The 24,503-nt window shown below is 49.2% G+C and overlaps 11 protein-coding genes across 11 annotated transcripts; 5 read left to right on the top strand and 6 right to left on the bottom strand.

Moving 5' to 3' along the window:
* Positions 1-136: 136 nt before the first annotated feature.
* FMAN_13018 (uncharacterized protein) lies at positions 137-1,827 on the bottom strand (the record flags this gene model as incomplete). The annotated part of the gene is made up of 4 exons (XM_041823527.1): positions 137-1,108; positions 1,159-1,501; positions 1,551-1,617; positions 1,674-1,827. 4 exons carry the CDS (start codon positions 1,825-1,827, stop codon positions 137-139), a joined length of 1,536 nt encoding a protein of 511 aa, XP_041689098.1.
* Positions 1,828-2,235: 408 nt separating this feature from the next.
* Positions 2,236-4,762, top strand: FMAN_13017 (uncharacterized protein; the record flags this gene model as incomplete). Its single annotated transcript, XM_041823526.1, has 3 exons — positions 2,236-2,515; positions 2,569-3,834; positions 3,882-4,762. The coding sequence occupies 3 exons, from the start codon at positions 2,236-2,238 to the stop codon at positions 4,760-4,762; spliced, it is 2,427 nt and encodes an 808-aa protein (XP_041689097.1).
* A 371-nt stretch (positions 4,763-5,133) lies between these two features.
* Positions 5,134-7,777, top strand: FMAN_13016 (uncharacterized protein; the record flags this gene model as incomplete). Its single annotated transcript, XM_041823525.1, has 3 exons — positions 5,134-5,340; positions 5,391-5,845; positions 5,893-7,777. The coding sequence occupies 3 exons, from the start codon at positions 5,134-5,136 to the stop codon at positions 7,775-7,777; spliced, it is 2,547 nt and encodes an 848-aa protein (XP_041689096.1).
* A 279-nt stretch (positions 7,778-8,056) lies between these two features.
* Positions 8,057-9,165, bottom strand: FMAN_13015 (putative dioxygenase; the record flags this gene model as incomplete). The annotated part of the gene is made up of 2 exons (XM_041823524.1): positions 8,057-8,809; positions 8,863-9,165. 2 exons carry the CDS (start codon positions 9,163-9,165, stop codon positions 8,057-8,059), a joined length of 1,056 nt encoding a protein of 351 aa, XP_041689095.1.
* A 426-nt stretch (positions 9,166-9,591) lies between these two features.
* Positions 9,592-10,643, top strand: FMAN_13014 (uncharacterized protein; the record flags this gene model as incomplete). The annotated part of the gene is made up of 3 exons (XM_041823522.1): positions 9,592-9,703; positions 9,754-10,046; positions 10,098-10,643. 3 exons carry the CDS (start codon positions 9,592-9,594, stop codon positions 10,641-10,643), a joined length of 951 nt encoding a protein of 316 aa, XP_041689094.1.
* Positions 10,644-10,936: 293 nt separating this feature from the next.
* On the bottom strand, positions 10,937-12,516 carry FMAN_13013 (uncharacterized protein; the record flags this gene model as incomplete). The annotated part of the gene is made up of 6 exons (XM_041823521.1): positions 10,937-11,134; positions 11,189-11,378; positions 11,436-11,484; positions 11,534-12,251; positions 12,309-12,449; positions 12,502-12,516. 6 exons carry the CDS (start codon positions 12,514-12,516, stop codon positions 10,937-10,939), a joined length of 1,311 nt encoding a protein of 436 aa, XP_041689093.1.
* A 419-nt stretch (positions 12,517-12,935) lies between these two features.
* FMAN_13012 (uncharacterized protein) lies at positions 12,936-15,413 on the top strand (the record flags this gene model as incomplete). Its single annotated transcript, XM_041823520.1, has 9 exons — positions 12,936-13,083; positions 13,131-13,191; positions 13,248-13,998; positions 14,045-14,078; positions 14,128-14,248; positions 14,307-14,327; positions 14,384-14,763; positions 14,815-14,989; positions 15,038-15,413. 9 exons carry the CDS (start codon positions 12,936-12,938, stop codon positions 15,411-15,413), a joined length of 2,067 nt encoding a protein of 688 aa, XP_041689092.1.
* Positions 15,414-15,581: 168 nt separating this feature from the next.
* FMAN_13011 (uncharacterized protein) lies at positions 15,582-17,460 on the bottom strand (the record flags this gene model as incomplete). The annotated part of the gene is made up of 6 exons (XM_041823519.1): positions 15,582-15,708; positions 15,763-16,162; positions 16,212-16,840; positions 16,889-17,011; positions 17,060-17,400; positions 17,446-17,460. 6 exons carry the CDS (start codon positions 17,458-17,460, stop codon positions 15,582-15,584), a joined length of 1,635 nt encoding a protein of 544 aa, XP_041689091.1.
* Positions 17,461-18,162: 702 nt separating this feature from the next.
* Positions 18,163-19,752, bottom strand: FMAN_13010 (uncharacterized protein; the record flags this gene model as incomplete). Its single annotated transcript, XM_041823518.1, has 1 exon — positions 18,163-19,752. One exon carries the CDS (start codon positions 19,750-19,752, stop codon positions 18,163-18,165), a length of 1,590 nt encoding a protein of 529 aa, XP_041689090.1.
* A 716-nt stretch (positions 19,753-20,468) lies between these two features.
* Positions 20,469-22,836, top strand: FMAN_13009 (uncharacterized protein; the record flags this gene model as incomplete). Its single annotated transcript, XM_041823517.1, has 7 exons — positions 20,469-20,521; positions 20,572-20,698; positions 20,754-20,809; positions 20,866-20,994; positions 21,045-21,361; positions 21,411-22,276; positions 22,330-22,836. 7 exons carry the CDS (start codon positions 20,469-20,471, stop codon positions 22,834-22,836), a joined length of 2,055 nt encoding a protein of 684 aa, XP_041689089.1.
* A 60-nt stretch (positions 22,837-22,896) lies between these two features.
* On the bottom strand, positions 22,897-24,308 carry FMAN_13008 (uncharacterized protein; the record flags this gene model as incomplete). The annotated part of the gene is made up of 5 exons (XM_041823516.1): positions 22,897-23,082; positions 23,136-23,361; positions 23,408-23,580; positions 23,633-23,931; positions 23,981-24,308. 5 exons carry the CDS (start codon positions 24,306-24,308, stop codon positions 22,897-22,899), a joined length of 1,212 nt encoding a protein of 403 aa, XP_041689088.1.
* Between the last annotated feature and the right edge of the window lie 195 nt (positions 24,309-24,503).

The following is a 24,503-nucleotide window of genomic DNA, read 5'->3' as shown; positions in this document are numbered from 1 at the left end:
AACACATGTGCAGGTGGACTAATGCGAATGGTAAAATAAAATGTGCTTATAGCAGGTAAAGCATCTTAAAGAAGCCTAGCTAGGTCACACGTAGAGAATAAAACTCTGCCAAAGGTACCCTATCGCACCTGTCCTATCAGTCGCTCTTGTAATGCTCGAAATGGCGAGCAGGAATCTTCTTCTCAAACATGATATCAAGTTCATGGAAGGTTCTGCCCTTGGTGCCCGGAACATCAAAGAAGACAGCTACCATCATCAACAGCGTCATGCCGAGGAAGACCCAACCGATATGACCACCCATGTTGCCTTCATCCTTGTTGAACATGTACGGAAGCACTGTAACCCAAACAGTGCTGGTGATTGCCTGGAATCCGAAGGCAATACCTTGTGACTTGGCTCGCAATCTGGAAGCAGACACTTCACCGGCCACAGCGAGACTCGATCCAATAGCAGGACCGTAAGCAAGAGCAAGGAATTGCATAGAGATACCGATAGCCAGGTTGGTCTTCTCGGACTGAGGAGAAGCAGCTGCGACGCCCATGATCAGATAGATGAGACCGCAAATGGTCATGCCGACGAACATCAATGGTCGATGGCGGAAGAGAGTCATCATGTAGATGTTTACCAGTGAGGACAGGATGGAAACACCAAGACCGATCTGCATAATCTTGATGATCAAACCACTGCTCAACCCAGTCTGGCTGAGAAAGTACGGAGCGTTGGATGACAAGCTAGAGCCGACAATCTGGGGCATGTACATGCAGATCAGAATGATCCTTGTGCGGCGCCAGTTGCTACCCTTGAAGCACTCCAAGAACGAAGCCTTCTCGCAAGAGAGGAGCTTCTCAGCCTCGACGGTCTCTTCCATGTGACGGATACGAGCATCAAGATCTTCATCTTTGGAGGAGAGTCTGGCGAGGTGCTTCAGAGCAAGATCGCGCTTGTTCTTGGCGATGAGATAGTATGGAGACTCGGGGAGGAATGGGAGACCGAGGGCGAGGATGCCGGGGAAGACCCACGCAGCGGCGAAGACGACTCGGAAGGCGGATTCGTTCATGATCGTGACGCGAGCGTATGTTGTGGAGATGGCAATCAAGAAGCCGACGTTCTACACATAGGTTAGCCAAGTCACCCAGGCATTTAGCAGGCAGGACATACCATCATGAGAATGTTGAGAGACAAAGCAATACCACGCAAAGGCAGCGGCGTAATCTCAGAAACATAAGTCTGCGTCGTCGACTGGAACGCACCAACAGCAAAACCAGAAATTATCTTGGCCCCCATAAACTGAGCAGGTGTCTCAGCCAGATACGCCAAAGCGATACCACAAGACACGATTATAACGCCTGCGAGGAAAACAGCGCGTCGACCGAGTTTGTCTTGGACGAAGCCAGCGGCGAGGGAACCGAAGAGCTGCATGATGTTGTAGGTTGCGTTCCAGAGGGATTGCCAGTATGCTGGGATGATGAGGTTTCCGTCGACGAGGCTGGCGAACTTCATCCTATAGTCGCGTTAGTATGTAGGATGGTTTGTGAGGGAGTTGAACGTACTGGAATGCTGGGAGGGCGAGACAAACGGCCAGAGCGAGGTTCTCGTAACCAACAAGAGTAGCTCCGACTATTCGTCAAATTAGAACTAATCATTACGAATCTGAGTGCTTGTTAGAGACTCACGGTTTGCATAAACAGCCCAAAGGATCGCCTTTGGGTTCTTCTTCGCGCACTCCCAAGTCGTCATCTCATGATCCCTCACAGCAACAGCATCCTCAGCATGCGCAACCTCAGCCTTCTCAAGCCTCGCATCATGATCAAAGTCCTGAGTGGTCATCTTGGCAGGAAAAGAAAAGAAAAGAAGTGGTGATGTTGAATAGTCCACTGTAGAGATTGTGGATGTTGAGATGGGAATACGAAAAACCCTGGACTGAAGCGCCCCTTTAATATGCCCGACTGGAGATGCAGACTGGTTGGAGATGGAGATTTGCTTTGGTGGTACCCCAGAGGTCTGGACTCTTGTCTTGTGGGGTAATCTGGGGATGTGGTCGGGTTTTCCGGGGACACTAGGATTCCCCGATCTCACTCGGTCGTCGGGGTAATTTGTCACGCTCGTGGTATCACAAACCGAATGAATCACGCAGACTTTTCTTATTTGAGCTTGTGTTAAGCCTAAGGTGACCTCTAACAAGTAATTGTGTGCTCTGGGTAATCCTGCAGCGCCATCAGAGTCCGGCAAGTCAACATGGAGAATTCACGGGAGACCCGCAATGCACCCAAGTTCATCACGCCAAAGCGAATCTTGCGGACTGCAGGAAATGTGACAAGCCAGAATGAGGTATCGTCCTTTTCCTTGAGCAATGGTGACTCCGAGGACAAGGCTGAAGTCATCCTTGACTATGGCCGTTGTGAGGGCGGCTTTCCCATCTTTACCATTGAGTCTGCATCAGCGCCCGAAGGACAGAAACACGTCGCGTTCCAGGTCACCTACAGTGAGACTATAGAGGGAATCGGTAACGAGAATGGTACAGTTACTTACGCTAAGTTTTCACTAGTGTGCCAATGCTGACTATCACAGGCGATGGCCCATTCTTCTTATTCTCCAACGCGATGGACAGCTATCGAGTCTGCCAGCACCACGCCACAGTCACCAACGATACTCGAACCATTAAGCCTCGATTCACTCAAGCCTCCCAGAGGTACCAAAAGATAACTCTACTCGACTCAAAATCGAGCATCACGTTCTCCCAAGTTGGCTTCCAAGCAGTGCGCCCTGATGCTCCAGTAACAGCCAACTTTCACTGCTCCGATGAGACCATCAATCGTATTTGGAATGACGGTGTTCGGACTGTTGACCTATGCACCGTTGCTCGTGGAGAGACGGTTCCAGCGTGGGATGTTACTGCTGAGGGTACTCGTGTTTACGGAAGCCACTGGGCTCCTTGTCGACAGGGAACGAGATGGAAAGACTACAAAGTCACGTTTCAGACAAAGGTTGAAGAGAATGGTGCGAGTTGGGCTGTTCGCATGATCACCAACGGTCTGATATTCTGCTTGGATGCAAGGAGCAGAACGTTGACTGCTGTTGAGGGGTTGTCGAACAAATCATCTATCCTGCCTTCAATTGAAAGAGGGTCATGGCTGCTTCCTGAGAGTCTCGACTTTTCTGGCTGGTTGAACATTGAGACTCTCGCGGCGGAAGATCGTGTTACAGTCAGTATTGAAGGCAATGAGGTCGCCAATATCAGAGACATCTATGTGAAGGCGATGCTTGGAAATGGGCTTGTCAACACTGGTTCTGTTGCCTTTGGTGGACCACCTGGCTGGATTGCTCTCTACCGAGATCTATCAGTTACAGATCACGATGCACATATTCTCTATGAGAACTCGCTGTTGGAACCTGATGCTAGTCGCACATTTGATGACTTCCAGGTTGGAACCAATAAACTCGCCTGTATCATCGACGGAGCCAAACGAGACAGAGCCTCCTTTGGTGGTGATGCCTTCGTCACCGGCCGGTCGATTGCATACTCCACTGCTGACTTTGAGGCGTGGAAGGGAACTATCCAGCTTCTGCTCAGTCATCAGACTAAGGAAGGGTATCTTGGCAACCTGTGTCCCATCCAGGCTCCGGAGCACGATATCGCAGACGACCCGCCGCACTATGGCCACTACAGTCTGACATATGCGCTGCTACTGGTCGTCTCAATTAAGGACTACTGGCTGCACTCAGGCGATTGGTCTGTTGTGGAGAAGTCATATGACCAGCTTGAACGACAAATGGAGTTCACAAGACAGTTCTTGAACTCTGATGGGCTGGTGCAAGCACCACCGTATCTCTCGAGTATGTCATTTCAATCATTAACTTTGTTATGTACTGATAGTGAACAGTGACATGGTTTCCTATGGGCGGGCCTGTTTTCGGTGTTTCAACCGGTCTGAATCTTGCATATTTGGATGCCCTTAACGCCATGGCATCAATGTCCATGGACAGTGAGGCTGCATCTCAATATTCCTCACAAGCAGCCAATCTGAAAAGGTCATTGATCAGTACGCTTTGGAATGATGATCGAGGCATCATGCGTCCTGCTCTGTCTCTAGACCCCGACGGCGTCTTCCAAGATGTCAACGCATACGCCGCGACTCTAGGTGTATCACCAGACCATCCAGAGTTGGTAGAGGGCATATTCCCTGCCAGTGAAACCCTGCCCTCTGCATTCCGAGGCCTCGGAAAATGGGACAAGTTTGGACTTACCAGTCCCTACGCATCTGGCTTTGCACTAGAAGCTCTCTTCGTCAAGAACGAAGGCACGAAGGCAAAAGAGCTACTATCTCAGGTATGGGGCATCATGGCTGACCAGGATAATCCGAACTACTCTGGCGCTCACTGGGAGGCCATGAGAACTGACGGTTCACCTTTCAATCATGACGTGTCGCTGGCTCATGGATGGTCTTCATGGCCGGTCTTTTTGCTACCAAGATATCTTGCCGGCGTCTATCCTCTTGAGGCGGGTTGGAAGAGGATTGGCGTCGAGCCTGTTTTTGCAGGCTTGGAAGAGGTGGCATATTCACTCGAGACTCCTCAAGGGTCACTTTTAGTGGTAGTACATATAGAAGAGAAGCAGGGGCAAGGTATCATTAAGCTATCAGTGCCTCATGGTAGTACTGCCGTAGTTAAGGCTCCGAATGGCTGGAGTTTGGAGAATGATGGTGTTATTCAAGGCTCTGGAACAGAGGTATCTGTAAAGCTGTCAAAAGACAACTTGAAGTAGTGTTGATATGGAGATAATATAATTTCTATCGGTTTTGCAAATTGATCACAACAGATTCTCCGCCCACTGCCATACCATCTTGGCCAACTCAGTTTTGACTGTCTCCAGACCCCGTTACACTTTCAACTGTATCATTTCCCTATCATCATTCGTGAATAGTCTTTCTGAAGCCATAACTATCCGCTAATACAGTCGACAGCAAGCGCACGAATTACGTGGTGAAGGCAACAAGCTTACAGCATCCGAATCCACATGATTGAAAATAATATTGTGGATCAGCGACAATCCGGAAAACCCGGGCGCCACGACGCTGCTGTGGAACACGCCTGGACTCGGCTTTTTACAACGGCATGGGCGCTAGTCTGCCTGTGATGCGCTACCTTATATACATATTTCCAGCACCAGATTGCACAAGAGCGCACATAGTAAATACGATCACGTTGGTCTTGGAAAAGATGGATATTCACGCTACACTCCTGACCTTGTCCCTAGAAGAAAAGGTCAGGCTACTGTCCGGTACGCCAGATGACTTTGTCTCAATCGCAGGCATCCCTGAGAAGGGTATTGCGCCATTCAAGGTGTGTCACAGACTTCACTCTCCAGTAGTGGTTACTAATACGCTCGCTAGACGGCTGACTCAATCAACGGAATACGCCCCAGTGAATTCAACAGTTCACTCACAACAGCCTGCTTCCCCAACACAGCCTGCATAGCCTCAACATGGAACACCGAGCTCTTGGAGAAGATGGGCGCTGAGCTCACTCGCCAGGCAAAGATCAAGCATGCGCAGATGATCCTTGGGCCGACTATCAATATCCAGAGGGATCCTCGAGCTGGACGCAACTTTGAGTGCTTCAGTGAAGATCCGCTACTCTCAGGATATATGGCTGCGGCTATTGTGAACGGTATCCAGGGCAAAGGCTATGGAGCTTGTGCGAAGCATTTTGTTTGCAATGACTCTGAGACTCAAAGGCGGTATTACAATGTCGACGAGTCGCCGAATGGACGGGCATTGAGGGAGATTTATCTCGCTGCTTGGTCATTTCTCTTGAAGAAGTCAAATCCTACTGGAATCATGACAGCGTGAGTATCCCCCATCTTGTTCTGATCTTTACTAATATCTCGGGAAGATACAACAAGGTCGATGGAGCGTTTTGCTGCGACAGCGAAACTCTTATTGAGGACATTCTTCGAAAGGAATGGGGCTACAAAGGCATCGTCATGTCAGACTGGTTCGGCACTCGCTCTACCGCAGCTTCCATGAAGGCTGGCGTCGACGTTGAGATGCCCGTTCCTGTCTTCAGAGGCGAGAGGCTCATCAAGGCTGTAAACTCTGGTGGAGTCAGCGAAGAGGTCATCAATGCCAGTGTCTCGCGGCTTCTCGACCTACGAAACCGTACGCAAGCAGCACAGAGCGAAGGACCAGAGAAATCTGAGATCATCCCAGAGACGAATGAGATCGCTCGTCAACTCGCCCAAGAAGGTATCGTTCTTTTGAAGAATGAGAACCAAACTCTTCCGCTGCCATCATCTAGTGGTCTGAGGGTCGGAGTCATTGGTGAGTATGCTAAGAAGGCTGTTTTTACCGGCGGTGGCAGTGCATCATGCAATCCTCAATATCGCCAGGTTCCGCTCGACCTTTTACGGGAAGCACTGCCAGATGAGAAAACAGTCTCATATGCAAGTGGTGTTCGCATGCGACGTATTATTCCGACCGTACCTGCTGACATCGTCACGACGAACGAGGGCAAGAAGGGCGTTGAAGTGGCTTATTACAACGCTGGTGAAGATGAACCCGTTCTCACCGAGACTTTGCAACATGCTGCCATCAATCTGATGGGCCAAGGCAAGCCGGGGCTGAAGACGCCTGGCTCTCATGTGAAGATGACCACCAATCTGGTTCCTACGACTACTGGAACTCACACACTTGCGCTTCGTCACTCGGGTTCATTTAATGTTGAGGTTGACGGCGCCTCTGTGCTCAAGGGTGATGCGCCAGATATCACAACCGAGCAGTTCCTCTTCAACTTGATCAAGCTCGAGTCGCGAGTCGAGCTGCAGATGGAAGCAGGAAAATCATACCACATCTCTGTCACCATGCAATCAAGAGAGCCTGTTGTTGGCGAACCTACTCCATATGGTCTCACCCTGGCCTTCGAAGAGGAATACTCCCAAGATCAAGCTATATCCGAAGCAGTCGAAGTCGCAAAGTCATCTGATATCACAATCATTTACGCCGGCCGCAGCGAACAGTATGAGTCTGAGGGGTTTGATCTTGAGGAGATCACTCTTCCTGCCAACCAAGTCGCCATGATCAAGGCTGTCGCCGCTGCTTCGAAGAAAACGGCTGTTCTTCTACACTGCGGTAACCCCATTGATATCAGTAGCTTCGTTGATGATGTCGATGCTATCGTGAACATGCATTTCCCTGGTCAAGAGGGACCGCAGGCTATGGTTGATATCTTGACTGGAAAGGTGAACCCCAGTGGGAAATTGACGGCGACTTGGTTCAAGACTCTGGAAGACTGGCCCAGTTTTGGGAACTTCCCAGCTCAGAAGGATGAGGCAGGTGGCTTCACCATCAAATATGCTGAGGGCTTAAAGATCGGATACCGAGCCCGGGTATCGGAGAACCGGATTCAGTTTCCCTTTGGCCATGGGCTGTCTTACACTTCATTCTCGTATGACAGTCTCCAAGCCAAACTGGACGCCTCTTCAACCCCTTCAACTCTCACAGTCAGCGTAAATGTATCGAACACTGGCAGCGTTGCTGGCAAAGAAGTGGTGCAAGTCTACACTAGCGCCCCTAAGAACGGAGCTCATTGGAGGCCAATTCGGGAGCTGAAGGGATTCATCAAGGTTCAACTCTCGCCAGGTGAGACTAAAGAAGTGTCTGTGCAGATTGAGGTCGACACTTTCAACAGCCATTGGAGTGAGGATTCGCATGCTTGGGTAGAGGATAAGGGCGAGTATGGCGTGGAGGTTGGAGATCAACGTGTCACTGTTGTTATTTAGACCAGATATAAGCGAATAGATTTCTGTCAATTGAACCAACCCTTCACTATTTTATGTTGAAAATTTTACAAACCCGCCAATGTTTCAACCTTTGAGTTACTGTAGGCAGTCGTAACGCTAATATGCACAGGTAATATGGATAGCATGCTTCCCCGCGGCCGAGACGAGATGAGGGCAAAGCTCAGCTCCTCGTATCAAATTCGAAACACAACTCAGGGAAATCTCAAACTGATAAGAGGAATAGATTATGCAATGCAATGTATTGGTTATGATAATTATTTAGAGGTCTGCAACATCCACCCCAAGGTCTTTACACACATCCAGCAGTCTGGACTCCTCCCAGTCTCCAACCTCATCAGGTAGCACGAAGCCTGTAGCCGGCGATCCAGCATTCTGAACCAGCTCCTCAATTCCTCTTCCATTGGCGAAAGTCCAGACACGGACATATTTACTACCAAAGTCCATAGTGAAAGTCTCTCCCGCAGCAATGACCACCGTCTGACCCTCTCTGACTTCACTCCAAGAACTACTATCCCCAGACTTGATCTTCACTCTGAGCAGACCTTCTTGAACGATGAAGCAATGATCGATAGAAGTAAAGGTAAGCCACTTGCTCAAAGGCGACTTTTTGTAGACATTCGATGACTCAATACTCGACATTGAGAACTTGCCACCGGATTGTGATGCAAGAATGAAAGGTCTTGACATAACACCTCCCAGAAGCCATCGCGGTCCAGTATTGGCGCGCAAGAAGTAAGCCTCGCCAGGGCCAGCGAGTTGGTTCTCAGAGTCAAGCCACTCGCCAACCTCTGGAGGCTGATAGTCACGCTTGAAGTGAACGTCGAAACGGTCCTTGGCCGCCATCATTTTCTGCATGAGCATCGACTTGATGTCGCGATCATCAGTCTCCGGCACAAGAATGCCATTGTATGTCTCGCCGACATATCTAAAGAAGTCGACCCAGTCACCTGGTGCTACCAGACCCACGGTCTCAGTGTGAGGTCCGAGTAGGAGAGGGTTGTGGATAACATGCTATCCTCGTATTAGTCGGCAGATCAAATTGTTAGACAAGGTTTGGGGCTTACAGGAGGGATATAAGCAAAGTCACCGGGGCCCATGATTCGACACTCATCACCACTCCACAGCTTCAAGAATCCCTTAGTGACAAGAAAGACATCATGAGCTTCCTCATGCCAGTGAAAGCCAGGGGCATCTGCTAAGACAGCACCACTAGTAAACACAGCCATGCCACCATTGGTCTGCTTCGACGACGCAAGGATTCTGAAAACACCCTTGCTGCCAGGAATGCTAACGCGCTCTCCTTCGAGCTGGTCAATCATGTAGCTTGTCCTCTCATTGGGAGGAGAAGTATGTAGGGGAACGCTCATGTTGTTTAGGGATAGTGTAATTTTTGGTAGTGATGGTGAGTACTTGGAGAAAAGTGCCAAGAATTGATGAATTGGTAGGCTTGTGTAGGTATGCTGGATCATTAGCAGGACCCTTTACTCTTCTACTCCTTCGACCTCCCACTTTCCGATCTCCACATCACGGGTCGGAGGCGCTGGAGAACCCCGCATCCGCCCCGGACTTTCCATGGCTACCCCTCAAACTAACTTTGGCCGCTGACGAAGCTGGGCTTGAAGTGCGGAAAAGCCGCAATTCCGACACGGGGTCCACGGCACGACCGGAACCTTTGGTTTACAGAAGTGTATCGGAACTGAGGCAGGCAAGGTCTTTTGACAGATTACTTTGATGGATGCCAGATCTTGACTTACGCTTTATTGAGCTACAGCTCTTTTGGCCTCAGACAGAAAATGAGCCCACCAACTTCGTTTCGAGCTGTTTACAAGCAGCTGGGTGAACAAGAGATTGATGTTGATGTTTACCTGCCTTCCGTCACTAATAAAACTACAAAATGTCCAGTCTGTAAGTCAAAACATTTGACTGCCTCTGGATATATACTGATAATCATGAAGTAATCAACATCCATGGAGGGGCTTTTATGCTCGGGTCCTCCAAGATGGTCAACAAAGACCAGGTATCAGACTGTCTTAGTCGAGGATGGATAGTGCTTGCTCCAAATCATCGGCTTTGTCCCCAAGTGAATCTTTTGGAGGGTCCGATGCGAGACTGTCGAGATTTACTCGCTTGGGTGTATGACGGAGGTCTCGAAACAGCTCTGGGCAAAGCAAGCTCGGCACTCGTACCAGATCTCGACCATGTCTTTGCATTCGGCACCTCATCTGGTGGGCATTTGTCACTCTGCTTGGTAAGTTGCGCTGATAGAGAACTGTAGTATACGAGGCTTACGCTGAGATAGGGCTTTGATGTTCCTCGCCCGGTCGCAGGAATTTACGACATGTATGGGCCTAGCAACTTTGCGGATGACTTCTGGACCACAAGGCTTGAGGGCATGAAGCTACCACCTGGACTCACAGACTCGTTCCTCAACAAAGTATTCGACGAAGATCCGGTCCCCATCACTGGAGGCGTCTCCCTCGAAGGCCAGGCAACAGGACCTCCAGATTTCAGCGACCCCCGCCAAGCATATGCTCTGACACAACTAGCCAACGGCACCGTCCTCGACGCTATCTTTCCTTCGAAAGACTGGAGCAAAGTCGACCCTGCATTGAACGTCGACTCCTCGTTTCCTCCGACTTTCATCGTGCATGGGGATGCAGATACAAAAGTCCCGGTTCATCTGAGTAGAAAGTTGCTTGATGTGCTGAAGCAGAACGGTGTTGAGTGCGGGATGGTAGAGGTTCCTGGGGAGGAGCATACTTTTGCGGCCAAGATGGAAGTGGGGTCTGTCACTTGGAATCTTCAGAGACAGGGCTTTGACTTTCTCGAGTCGTTGATTAAGTAGATCATGATAATTTTACTGTTTGGGAATAGTGCCCTGCCAAAGGCTAGGGTGCTGTTTGATAATCGAAGCTTCTCGTATTTCAATGAGATCCATCTAGCCAACATTTAGTCGATGAGTATGCTGTTTGGCATGAAGCGGCTTTCATGATTTATATGTTCATATAAGTTTCTCCCTCCGAATCTCATGCCTGAATTCATCGTTTTATATTTGCAACTTAAAAGTCCTCCCCTTTGGAAACGGAACGATTGCTAACATGATAAGACACTCTGAATATTCCACACAGCCTTGGCAAGCTATCGCGCGAAAGGTTCACGCTTCACTGCATCTTCAACAACCTCAAATGCATCATACCCATACAGCCAAGGCTGAACCTGTGGGCAAGTCCACCTGCTTGGGAACGGACCCTTGAGTTCCTCAGCGCCAAGTTGAGATAAGAAAGTCTCATCACGCGCCTCTTGAGCGGGTCCGTCAGGCATATGGAATGATTCTCGCTACGATACGTTAGTCAAAACTGTGAACTATCCCCAGGGATGTGGAATCCATACCTGTTTGAAGGTTTCTCTCACGATGGCTTCTCCGCGAGACTTGCGTAACCTCTCATACATAGACAAGGCCTGTGGTAGTTGATGCTTGGACTTGACGTGGCCGAGAAGTAGACCCAGAACTGCACCGTCCTCCACTGCGGAGTTGGCACCTTGGGCTAGGTATGGGAGCATCGGATGGCAGGCATCACCACTGGAAGCCAGGTATTAGCAGGATGCATCGTGTGACATCATTTGTAGAATCACTTACACGAAGACAAAGTTTGAGTCGTCATTAATCCATGAATCAAGCTCTTCTCCTAAAAACGCTGTCAGCTCCGAGGATAGTGACGCGGGTGGGTAACTTACTGTGCATCAGCTTCCACTTATCAACCTTGTCGACCTGACTCAGAAACCTTGCTAGAATGGGATCCCAGTCATTAAACAATTCTCGCATCTCCTCCACTGATCCGGCCTGTCGACTGACGTCCGATGGAAGATCATCGGGAACAAGAAGAACAACGTTATACATCTGTCCCCCACGCATGGAATACCCAACAGCATGAGCACCTGGACCGATCCAGAAGTGCACCGTTGGGCGTTCAACCCACTCGCGCAGCTCAGGATCCTCGATATCCTTCGCGTCAAGAACAACGCGGTATGCTAGGTCTCCAGTAGGCATGGGTTTATCTTCACTGCCAAGAAACTTGGACCGGCATTTAGACCAGAGTCCGTCCGCTGCAACAATCAAGTCACCGGTGTACTTAGCCCCAGCCTCGGTGCTGACTTCAGGAATACTAAAGTCAATGTCCTTTACCCTATCTCCGAGCTTAAACTGGACGCCCAGTTCCTTCGCCTTGTCGTAGAGCGCAAGCTGAAGGTCTACGCGGTGGAGATCGATGAAGGGGGCCCCGTACTTCTTGCGAATATGCTTGTGGAAATCGGGTTCTATAGCGAGGGTTCGGCCGGAGTATCTATGGACGACGAGGGACGTGGGTTCGGCGGCTAATTTCCAGAGTCTGTCGGGGAGATCCCATTTTTGGAGGATGCGTGTGCAGTTGGGGGTGACTTGTAGACCAGCGCCGACCTGAATAATGCATCAGTTATGAGTTCTGTAGGTATGTGGCATAGCGGAGTTACATACCTCGAGCAGTTCTTTTGCCGACTCTAAAACAGTGACATTGTGTCCTGAAAGAGAAATGGAGATCGCTGCGGCCAGACCCGCAAGGCCGGCTCCGACAACGATCACATTCAGATGGACATCATTGTCAACTTGGCTGGGTTGCTGTCAAGATGAACAATTAGCTGGATCAACACTAGGTGCTTTGATTACTTACAGTGGAACTTGGCATTTTGATAGAGATATGATCACCAACTATAAGTCTCGTGTTAGAGGAGAAATTAAGAGACCAAGCCGGTAGCTTTGCCGCGTTACTACATATATGGAAATGACCATCGGAATTTAGTGGATGTAGGGTAGTTCGCAGCTCGCTCGGAACAGCCGAGGTTACATTGGCCGTGCCCGGCTTTTCCGCAGCTTGAGAATCTTGACACTAGCCATGTTCAGTTTAGGGAGAAACCTTGTCAGCCAATGAAACCTTCGAGACAAGATCCAGATCACTTTCGCCCAGCTCGTCGTTCGCGTTACCCCAGATTTGCCTCCGAGCTCGAAATTTCCGTCCATCTGGGGTCTCCGCACTCTGGTCTCAAAGCTTCGATATTCTGGGGTCTTGTGCATGTTCGCTAATTTCCAGATACTGATACTGTCGTGATGGATGAATTAACAGACCCCCAGATCCCTCAGGCGAACAGACCTACAGCGCAGCGTGCACGGCGACCACGAGCTGCGCGCGCGTGCGATCTCTGTCGGTCCAAGAAATACAAGTGCGACGAGTCTTATCCCTGTTCATATTGCCAAAGTTAGTGTCTGAAGCTCACATAGCACATCATGACTGACTCTTTGAAGGCCGAAATGTCGAATGTGTGTACAAAGGCCAGGACATGTCGCGCATGCGCATGACATCAAGGTAATAGCTGCCTGCGGCATCTCAGCTTTGCTTTTGGCTCACTAGTGCAACTATAGCTATGTAAGACAATTGGAAGATCAGGTCAAGAGCCTCTCTAGCATTGTGGAGAACTATGAGAAGGCAGCAACCGATGGACCAAGCAATAGTCCCGAAGGGATAGCGATGAATGCCTCATCGTTGCCAATAGCTCAGCATCCAACAGTGATGGAAGCCTTTCCTACGCCGAATAGCATCTCATCGTGGCATACTAGGGAACAAGAAGTCTCCGGAATGAATACTCACACAAGAGACGTCGAGTTCTATGGCAGTTCTTCATCAGTTGCACTGTTGTCGCATGTTCGGCGAACTGGCGAGGAGGACAACGATGATGATGACGCGGGTGCACTTTTATCCTCGTTGCATAACCCTCACTTTGACCCAAGTGGATCACAAGATACCCAGCGGGGAAGAAAGAGTACCGAGGAGTCTGATCACTCACCTTGGTATCTACAATGCCGCAACTTTATAGACGGTTTCTTCTCCGCGATCCACTACATTCACCCGATCTTAGACAAGACTTCATTCGTGCAACGCTGCGAGTCGTTGTGGGCAGGTGAAGGGCCAGAAAACAAAAGGATCACGAGTTTCGTCGCTTTGTACTACAGCATCTTGTCTATTGGGGCATTGGTTGGGACGAGGGAGGATGAGCTTATCGATGGAATGACTAATCTGGCCTGGAGTCGGAAGTTCTTTAATAGAGCTAAAGACTGCTGTAATAGGCTTGGGATGGTCACGGACCTTGATATGGTCCAGTGCTATTTCATCCTGGTAGGTTGCGCCGTGAAGCTCTGCTGAACGGAACTAACGACCACAGGCCAAAGTCTGCCAGAACGAACTGCATCCACACTGTCAGTCAGACATGTATGTCTATGATGGAGATCGACTAACAAGTACCAGTGTCATACATGTATGTTGGCCTTGCCATAAGAACAGCTCTGGCAATGGGCATAAATCGTGAGCCGGGACCCAATAGCAAGAAGCCACCTTCTTTATTGAGAGCAGAGACACGGACTTGGTGGTATGTCAAAACTGTCCTTGAGTTGGAGATATAGATCGATTGCTAAACTTTTCACTAGGGGCCTTTACTCCTTAGAGACGTGAGTATCTCCTGACATGCAGTCATTCCGTTGTCGCCGATCTAACACTGCTGAAGTGAAATGTCTTTCGCAATGGGGAGACCGGATACTCTAGGAGCGGATCTATACCATAACCGACGATTCCCACGTATCAGTAACGGTCAAAACGCAACCGGGATTGACTCTGAGATGTCTGAGCATCCTTGTTGCGCCATCATCGAGCACATGGTGCATTTCTCCAAAATCACAAGAAACATCTGCCTGAGCATTTACCTCCCCGAAACCACGATACCGATGATGGTGGCGATGGCTAGTCAAATTGAGAGGGACCTGGAGGCGTGGACACAGAAGCTCCCTGAGGCTATACGACCGATGGGATCGTCTACTCAGGTACCGTCTTTGAGAGGGGTCAGGGATGTTCAATGGGTGAAACGGCAGAGACTTGTACTAAACTTGCGTATGTTTACTCCGATGCGATTCCGACACGCAATGCTAACGATGGATGTAGGATATCATAACCTGAGGATCCTCCTCTTCGGGTCCTTTCTATTGAGGTCAACGGCACAGGAGAGGGCGACTATGAGTGACACAAAAGTCGGCATTCAAAAGTGCCTTGAATCAGCAAAACAAACAATTGAAACTATATATCAGACTTACCAACACAGCGACTTCTTCCGAACATGGTACGTAACATCACCCTCGCAGAAGGCGACCTCTCTAACAAGTCAAAGGTTCTACAATACTACATACACTGTTTTCGCCGCGAGTATAATACTGGTATACATGACCCAAGACGCAGTCGAGAGCGAAATGCAACCTTTACTTCGTCTAGTAGATATGGCGATCGAGATACTCATGATCATGGACGAATGCGTCGTTGCGCTACAAGCGGCGAAGTTGTTGCAGGGAGCGAGAGAAAAGGCTATACAGAAGTCGTCCCAGGTTGAGGTAGCCGCGAATCCAGGGACGTCCTGGCCTGATGGAATGGTCTACTTGAATCACTACTGGGGACCACTGAATCTACTTGATGGAGAGTTGGATCAGAACCTCGACATGTCGTCGATAGACTTTGATGCGGCGAGCTTGTTTATGTCGATGCCTCATTAGTTACAGACCAATACGATATCTGGTTGGGAACGACAGCGAGCATGATAAGCAAGTTGAAATGACAGTATATGATAGCTATGTGACAGAGCAGTGAGCAGGTCTCTGAGCCTTGACGATCTATTGCGTGGCCAAGCAACGAGTACAGATAGCCAGACAATCTGGATAACACTAAAAACCGTGAACATTGCTGTCCTTAGTCCACCTTCTGAACGTCTTGCCATAGAAGTAGAATACCGCACCCAAGCCGCACCACAGAACCGTAAGGCCCATGTTGGTCATGAAAACAGGGATAAATCTGAAGAAGCTGTTAGCAACGGACATTGAAAAGATAGTACACAAGATGGCTTACCCTGACTTGATAGTCCATGGCGTGACGAACTTGCCCATGCCATATCCCCAAAGACTCTTGTTAACAGTAATAGCAACGAAAAGTGACCCGGTGACTGGCTTATAGCAATCCACTGCATAGGTACTCGCGATACTTGGGAGGGCAGCGACCTGAATGCCAGCTGATGAGTAGCCGAGGACGGCAATGACTGGCCATGGCCAGTGCCTTTCGTATCCGATTGAGGTAATCACATTGCCGAAGATCATGATGATGATATAGGGAATCATTGCAGGGAGTCGCATTTCCGGTTCTCGAATACCACCATTTCTCGTGGTTGCTTTTGCAGAGACCCAATCGCTGAAGGGGCCAGCTGTGACGAGTCCGATCAAAGCACCGACGAGGATGGAGAAATTGAGGAAGCCTGGACACGTTAGTACCTGGGCTCTCGTTGAGTAATTTGGAAAGCTAACCGATGGACTGGGAGCTCATGTTGTATGGGGGAGCTGCAAATACTTGCGATTGCGTGAGGTTCAGAATCAGGAAGTTACTGCAACTCCAGCTGACCACGAAGGAAGCAAAGAGTACAATGGGATAGACGAAGAGTCTCCATGGGGTCCAAATATCGAGAAGGATGTTTTGAAGGGGTGCTGAGTTGGGCTGGAACAAGCGCCACTGTAACTTTGAGGGAGTTCCTTTGCCCAAATGCGCGTCCGAGGCTGGTTCACCCTGGGCTTGAGGTGTACCAACAGTCTTCTCAGCATCGGCATGGGAGTGCGAAGGTTTGTCCTGAGTTGTATCAACAATCTCATTAACTCCACGCTCAGCCTCAATCGAATCATTGCGTGTCCACTTTGTCTCAGGAAAGCCAAAGATGCCGAGTACGATAGACAGTGCAGTGACAGCGACATTGAGCCACCAGAAGTTCTGCCATCCAGTGCGGTCTGCCATGGGTCCAGCGATGATTGGCGCGATCATCAGTGAGCCCATGTACACAACCCAGTATAATGCGTTCCATGTTCCGCGATCGTGGAGGAAGAAGATATCGGCGATGACGGCGGGTTGGAGAATCTCTGAGGGTCCGGCTCCGATTCCGTTGAGGCTGAAGATGTCAGTCAAGGGTTTGGCAGATTTGTGGAGGTTAACGTACACACAGGCTCCCATGAAGATGCCGTAGGTGGATGCCTTAGCCCGAATGATGTGGCATGCGAGGCAGATCACCTGCGAAGCGATATAGACAGGTCGACGGCCGAAAGAGGTAGAAATGGGCGCCCTATAACTGTGAGCTACAAATATTCATTCCTCAGTACTCCATGCTTACCAGAAAAAGTTACTAAATCCCAAGATCAAGATAGTAACGCCCGTGAACTGAATGACATCCTCAAGGGTACTATCATAAGCACGAATCAAATCCGGAAACATAGGCGCAAGAGCAAGCGGTGCAAAACCCTGAGTGAACGTCATGGTCGAAACGCAAAAGATGGCAGAGAACTTCCAGAACGGCGACCAGTTGAGGGGATCGTGAGGATCCTGGGATGGTTGGGGAACGAGGACTTGATCGGACTCTTTGGCACGGACGTAGTGTTCTTTGCCAACGTCTGTCATGATCTCCGTTCCGGGGAGGACTTCGATGTGAAGTTCATCCTGGATGGTTTCGCGTGCCTGTTGAAGTTAGGGGAGGTGGTTTGGAGTGAAGATGGTGCTTACCTCTTGAGTAGGCATTCTTGCGGTGTTGCAAGGGTTAGACTTGTGCGGGTGTAATTCTCAATATTCTGATTCCTAGCAAACTCGACAAGCAACCAGTCTCTATTTATCTAAACTCATTTCATAGTCCTATCCATCACCACAGCATCGATGATTCCATCTCCAACGTCTCCAAAAACCTCGGATGACTTATTTCAGCTAGCTCACTCCTTTATCTGCAATAAGCTATGAGATCCAGCGCCCGTAATGTTTCGGTAGAGCCATCGGCAAGTAAACAGCAAGGATTAGTGAGGGGGATCATCTGGTAATCTAATTACCATCGGCGGGATGAACCCGAACGAGATGGTTTACGGGGGAGTTGGCGGGGTATTAGAGTTTGCGGAGGAGTTAGCGTCGGCAGTTAGTTACTCAAGTGAGAGCATACCAATCCTTTTGGGGTATGTTGATTCTAAGCGAGCTTCACTAGTTGAATTCCATTTCATATTCTTTATTGTCTATGAAATACTTTGCCGTCCAGCTCTTATATAAAGTCATTCACTGTCATCAATAATAAGTGCACAAGTTCAACTTGCCAGGAATCTTAGAAATCATTCATCTATCTGTTCTGCGGCTGATGTTGCAAGACGTTCTAGACTCACATGCTAGCCATGCTATAGAAAGGGGCTGTCCATTTCTAGAATAGCCTTTAAGGTTGCATCTCCAGATCGGCCATCCCACATTCTAAGATCTTAGTCTATCTCGGATAGTCTCCATAAGCAATGCGTAAGCAGCATCGTCAAACTCGACAGTTTCTTGCTCAGGTGCCCAAGCACGATCATAGCCCCCGTTCGTAAACTGATTGCCCATAAACCAACCATATGGCGAGCGAACGTCATACGAAGCGTATCGCATCCGTGCTCTCCGACTCTGTGTCAATCCCGCGCCCAGCAAGTAGTTCCCCATTGGCACCGCCCTCGAGCTCTGGCGACGTGACTGATAGGCGTCGAAGAGGCGTACGACAAAGTCTTCTGGTCCAGGATCTGCAAAGAATCTGTGGCGATTGTGCCCGAAATACCACTGTGGAGGGTCGCCTGCCACGATCATGGCCGCACTGAACGGACCCCATGGGAAAAAAGGCACGATGGTGCGAACGGGACAACCAAAGTCTCCAACTCCCATGGCAAATTTCTTGAGGCCTTTCATACTCATCCTCCATTCTGACAGCACGTGATGCCATCGTATGTCGTATTCGGTACGTTCTATGTCAGCGGCTAGAATTGGATAACCACCAGCTGCCAAAGGCCCACGCTGGTGAGCTTGAAACATGATGCAACACTCGTCAATATAAAGCTCTTCAAGCCCTCCGCTCTTATTGTTCTGCCCCAGAAACGCGATCCAGTCTGTCTGTTTCTTATCGGTAAAGATATAGCGCCCAAGGGCCAGAACCCTAAGGGATGGCAAGTCGCCAAGTTGGTCCAGGTCCATTCTCGGGAACCAGCCCCAGAAGTCTGTATAGAACAGTGACAATACTTGTAGTTTCTGGACTACATCAGGTTGGAGCCACTTTGACGGCAAAGCACTGAAGAATTCGGACCTCCCAGCAGAGAGATCGGTTCCGTTTTCGGGGTGATTTTCTCCCATCAGCAGTTTCAGATCGATGATGGTTGGCAACCGGAGTAGCATGTTCCAGGCCTTGGAATGGATCAGTCTGGGATCATTGTAGCCGACGAGATGTGAAATGGTAAGTTCTTTGATCTGTAGCGAGGCTCCCAGTAGGACTGGCGTATCATGTTTATATCTGAACATATGGCTGCTCGCAGGCGGTAGCATTGCACCATAGACCGTTTTTCGATATCCCAGTGTCCACATCCCGACCACGCAATGCGAAATAATGTCCAAGACCAAGTACCGGTAGTGTAAACTCTCCTCTATGTTGTTGCTTCGTGGATTAGACGATCGGCTGAATCGAATATGTAGATGCTTGAGATTGTTGAACATGCCTAGGTAGGGAAGAAACTCAAGGAAATTTTGGCAAATAGAGAAGTCCTCGGCTTCGGAATGGAACGGAACGCCTGGATCCAGCTCCGTATCGATCGTCACCTCTTTGACGAAACCTCGCAGTTTATCTGACAATGCAATTTGTCTAAATTGCAAAGGCGAATCGCCGTCAGGCTTGAGCCTGATGGATCTAAAGGCTTGAATTGTTGCCGCGTAATGAAGCTTGCCAGACACCAATCTTGAGTTAAGCTGGTCTTGTTTCCCTAGACAAGAGCAAACCATCACCACTATCTCGGCTGGGAGACGTATGTCAGACGGGGGAAGACTCTGCATAGTAACGGTCGTGTCCGGGGCCTGGTGATCAAGGGACGACTATGTGGTTCAAGGTGTAAGCTCAGGGACGGAGAGTAGGAGGGAGGTTATCTTCTGTCTCTATGGCTTATCAGAGTTGAATGTTCTTTGAAAGTGCAGACTTCGGGCTGCGTAGAGAGTAGAAAGTGGTGAGATTCAGTTGATGATGGCTAGTGCAAGCGCTGTGCAATCTTTCTCGGTGACCGATAAAGAGAATTCCTTCGAGAGGTTTGAGCGTTTTAAGTATTGAAGAATTAAGTGAGCCCACGCCGTCACAAGCAGTACCAGTGCCAGAAAAGAGTATTCCGTGTTCCTGATGTCCGAGTTTACAGAAACACTGGGAAAATGCGATTATCCAGGTCGAACATGCAGAGGCCGGTGAGTCAGCGGAACGGAATGTCCAAGAACAAGCATTGAAGCTCAGTCGCACGGCGGAAACTAATCAAAGCTACTGGTGATGTTCAGTGTAGTAGCTCATTTGTAGCAAATGACAGTGGTTATACTCGTGTTCTGCACAATACACAGTGAGCCCCAAGGACTGTGATTGGCCCGGAGTTGTCCGTCGCTGTCAGATAAGCTGTCCCAGCGATAACCGAGTCGCCTAGTTTTCCGTTAGCAGACTAGCACGCATATAACCCATTCCCCGCGTCCCCCAAACCTTCATCAACTGTAGTTCAGTTGCATCAGCTGATATTAAAATGGATGACTCTCGACCAACGAAACGCGCACGACAAGCCTGCGAGCCATGTCGGTTCGTTTCCAATACCAGCTAGGTAATCCCAGTGCTAATAATAGTCACAGTCGTAAGAAGTCCAAGTGCCCTGGGGAGAAGCCTGTGTGCTCATACTGCGAACGTCTCGGTCAGATATGCGTGTATGAATCAGGCTCTGATGGCCAAGGTCAACGAGCTCGCTCGGATAGATCATTGGTGCGTATATAATTGGTGGCAGAATCCGCCAGTGGCTGACATGCGTTGCTTGCAGGAGCTTCGGATGGAAACCCTAGAAGAGAAATTGGACCTGTTTATCGATCGCCTTGAGTAAGTGATACGCCGGGCTTCAAGTTAATGATCTGAATTTAACACATGTATCTCAGTCCTGTGATCAATGATTCACGCCGCCGCTCCGCGTCACACCAGGAAGGAGGACATACACCGAGATCCATGGTCGGTCAAGATGAGCTACCTTATACCAGTGAAATCTTAGACGTAGGACAAGCGTCAGGGTAAGCAGCTCTTTCATTCCTTTTTGAATGTAGCTGACGCAGGACTCCAGACCGTCATCACTCGTCGAGCCCAGAAGTGATGAACTAGCCTCTCTTTATCTGACCTGGCTTCATCGGCAACCCTTGGTCCTCTTCAACGCTGAAACGTTTACCGAGTCGCTACCACGTAGAGAGACAGAGCTGGTCTTGGCACTGCAAGCATTATGTCTTCGGTTTCCTCCTCGGTTATTGAGTCAACAGTATCGACAACGTCTTCATGCCATGGCACAAGCCTCGAGGGAAATCGTGATGAACAAAGTCTTCGGTGGCCGGGTTGATTGTTCTGTTTTACAAACACTATGTCTCCTCATCCTTTTCGAACATGCAGGTATGTCATCAATCTGTAATGTTCTAACTATAGCTGACTTTAGATCTAGAAGGAAATACTGTCCAAGCAGGGCTATATCTCAGTACAGCGATTCAGCTACTGAGCGGCGTTCCGAAGGGTAGCTTCCTCGGTGACGCTGTGGAATTTAACAACTGTATTCGAAGTATCTTTGTGCTTCATCACTTACAGGGCAGTGTTTCTTCAAGTGTATGGCCCACTGCCATGTCACACGGTGAGGACTCGTCACTCGGAACAGCAACCTGCACGGCGTGGTTACTTCCGCCAGAGAAGTCCTTACAATGCGACATGGACCGAGGGATCATGAAATATACCATCCCTCTTGCTCAAGCTTGGCGCGCAGTCCGATCATACGCTTCCCGTCGTGTTTTCTCAGACACATTGCCCCCATGGAATCCGCGCTCCGACTATTCCCAGGTTACATATCGACACCTTGAGATCGACTGTAGCGTACCACTCAAATACCGATTCTCTGCTAACCAGATTGATAAGCAGACACCTGAAACTCTGCAACAAAACAGAGGGTATTGGGGTCCCTACCTGTTCACCCAATTCGTCTATGCTTCCATTCCTGTTATTCTCAATCACCCATTTCTCTTGTCGATGCGACTACGACACTTTCGACACACTATGCCCCAGTCATTTGTCAACAGCTCTTTCGACGCGATTACCCGACATATTGGATGGATCATGTATCATCTTGACGTATTGGAGAAAATGGACTATCGAGTATCTGACCCGACCTTGGCCCATATTGTTGTAGTAGTTGCCACCATTCATCTGCAGCACAGTTTTGTGGAAGAATTTGCGTTGCGTGAGAAGGCGAAGGCTGGATTTGAGAAGTGTCTCGAGTTCTTGAGATGCGTGGGTCTGACATGGCATGGCGTTGCTATCATGGTGAGTAGCTTCGGGACTGTAGTGACAAAACGGAGTACTAATTAGGGATGAAGCATGAAAATCTACGAAAACTGCAGCAGAGCATACAGGTTGTGCCACTAGCCAGCGAAGAGCCTGGTCTGGGAAGACAAACACAGCAAAAGTTCACGATCGATACGAGACTTCTTTGGGATATTCTGTCCTATGAGCATGCTGGTAGACCGGATGCACGCGCCGACGAATCCATTTACAACGGCCTGGCATCAACCCACCAGGACACGGCAAGAGGCAGTAACGAAGACGGCGATGCATATGATTTGGTCGGCTCAGCTGGGATCATCGGGCACAAGACCGTGCCAAAGGACACGCCTCTCTATGCTCCTGGTGAGGGTGAGGTTAGCCACCCAATAAGAGGCCGTGTCCCATCTGATGCTTCGGGATTGCTAGGATCTCTACAACAGAATATCCAAGAGGGGTTCGGATCTGCTATGGAACCTGATAACATATTTCCGCAAGTGCACGACTTTGGGAGGGCTATTGATGAGTGGTTGAGCCTTGATTGGGGAAACACAATGCTGTAAAGTAGTGGGACTTGCTATTGAATTCTTTTTACAAGTTTACTGATAGCTACATACTTAGTATCACCACTTGAGACTGTCAGACCCTGCACATGCCTCTAGTCTGTTACAGAAGTCAATATCGTTCTGTCCATTCCCTGACTGTCCACTCTTCGGTGTCGCTGGCCAGATCTCATGACCATCAGCCTCTTCCTGCTTATGATGGTCCATGACTAGCTTTCGTGTAGTCTCTTGGAAGAAAATAGGGCCCTGGTAGAAGGACTTATTAGTACGCTAACAATGACATTGTAGGTTGTTCATACCTTTTCTACTCGTGGATGAAGCTCCCCGTTGACAAAGATACCAGCGTTCAAGTTCTTCTGTGCCGCATTGCAGAGATCCTTGTCTTCCTTGAGGATCTGCTTAAAGCAGTCGCTGATCTCGTTGAACTCTTTGTCGGAAGCACTATTGGCTCTGTAGACTTCGTACTCCATCTTTGCCTGCGATGCGGAAATGGGGATGCAGCGCATGATGTAGAAGAAGGTGGGTCTGAACGTTAGGGCTAGATTGTAACTCGGGAGATAGATATTCTTACGAGATCGTGATAGAGGCATTGGGATAGTAGAAAGTACTGTAGATACCCATACCATCTTTATCTGGCTTGTCAACGTTGAAGTGCTGTATGTGGCCGCCAGCTGTCTCGACCCAGTATTTCGACAGATCAGTGAGGGCATTGAGTGCGGGATGTCCAGTTGGACAGTGGTAGCACTGATAACGTTGTCTCAGCGGCAGTTAAATGGGAAGGTTTCAAAGAACTCACTTCGTTGTAATTGTCTGCTAACGTCTTCCAGTTATAGTCCCCAATCATTTCCCACTGATGATCAAAGTGATAAGACCCCATGTCGAACGGCTGAAGGCGTGGTTGGGTGTCGACGCCAGCAAAGTCATCGTCCCAAGCAACAATAGGTGTAGGACTGGCATCCATATTAATCCAGATAAAACCGAGTTTGTCGACATAGACATGGATTGGGTAGAGATTGTTGGTTGACTTATCGAATGTCGGAACCTCTTGGTATTTTGGAGCCTTGGCCAATTTGCCATCGAGTCCATAGGACCAACCTTTGACTGTTCAGCATCTAGCCCACGTACACCCGATATATCAACCTACCGTGATACTTGCAAGATAGAATGTTGGCTCTCCCTGAATCTTGCTCCACCAGCGGAAATGCTCGATGTCGACAGACATTGTGATGGGCTCTGATCTCGCCTTGGCGGTCCTTGATCAAGAAAAAGGCAAAACCAGCTTGAGTGATACGCAGATAATCGCCCACTTCGGTGAATCGCGCCTTGTGTGATACCACTACCCATTTCTTGGAAAAAATAGCTCGTCGTTCCAGCTCATACATGGCTGAGGAGCGATACCATGATGCAGGCAACGCCCGCGTAGTCTGAGGCTCAGCCTCTTTCGCTGTACCGAAACTAAACCAACGACTCATTGTGGCTTGAGATAACGACCGATCCTAGGATTGAAGAACAATTGATAGAAAAGATGCGAAGCTTGGATGGTAAGTAGACTAATCCGTCGTGTATGATAAGATTCGTCTATGAATGCAAGCCTCTAGTCCCGCCCTTATACCCTTCCATTGCTCGTGCATGATACGTCTTTCTCTGGGATGACCCGTCATTCATTT

This window comes from Fusarium mangiferae (genome assembly GCF_900044065.1).
Source record: "Fusarium mangiferae strain MRC7560 genome assembly, contig: FMAN_scaffold015, whole genome shotgun sequence".
In the NCBI taxonomy this organism is placed as follows: domain Eukaryota; kingdom Fungi; phylum Ascomycota; class Sordariomycetes; order Hypocreales; family Nectriaceae; genus Fusarium; species Fusarium mangiferae.
This window is presented reverse-complemented; position numbering and strand designations above follow the sequence as displayed.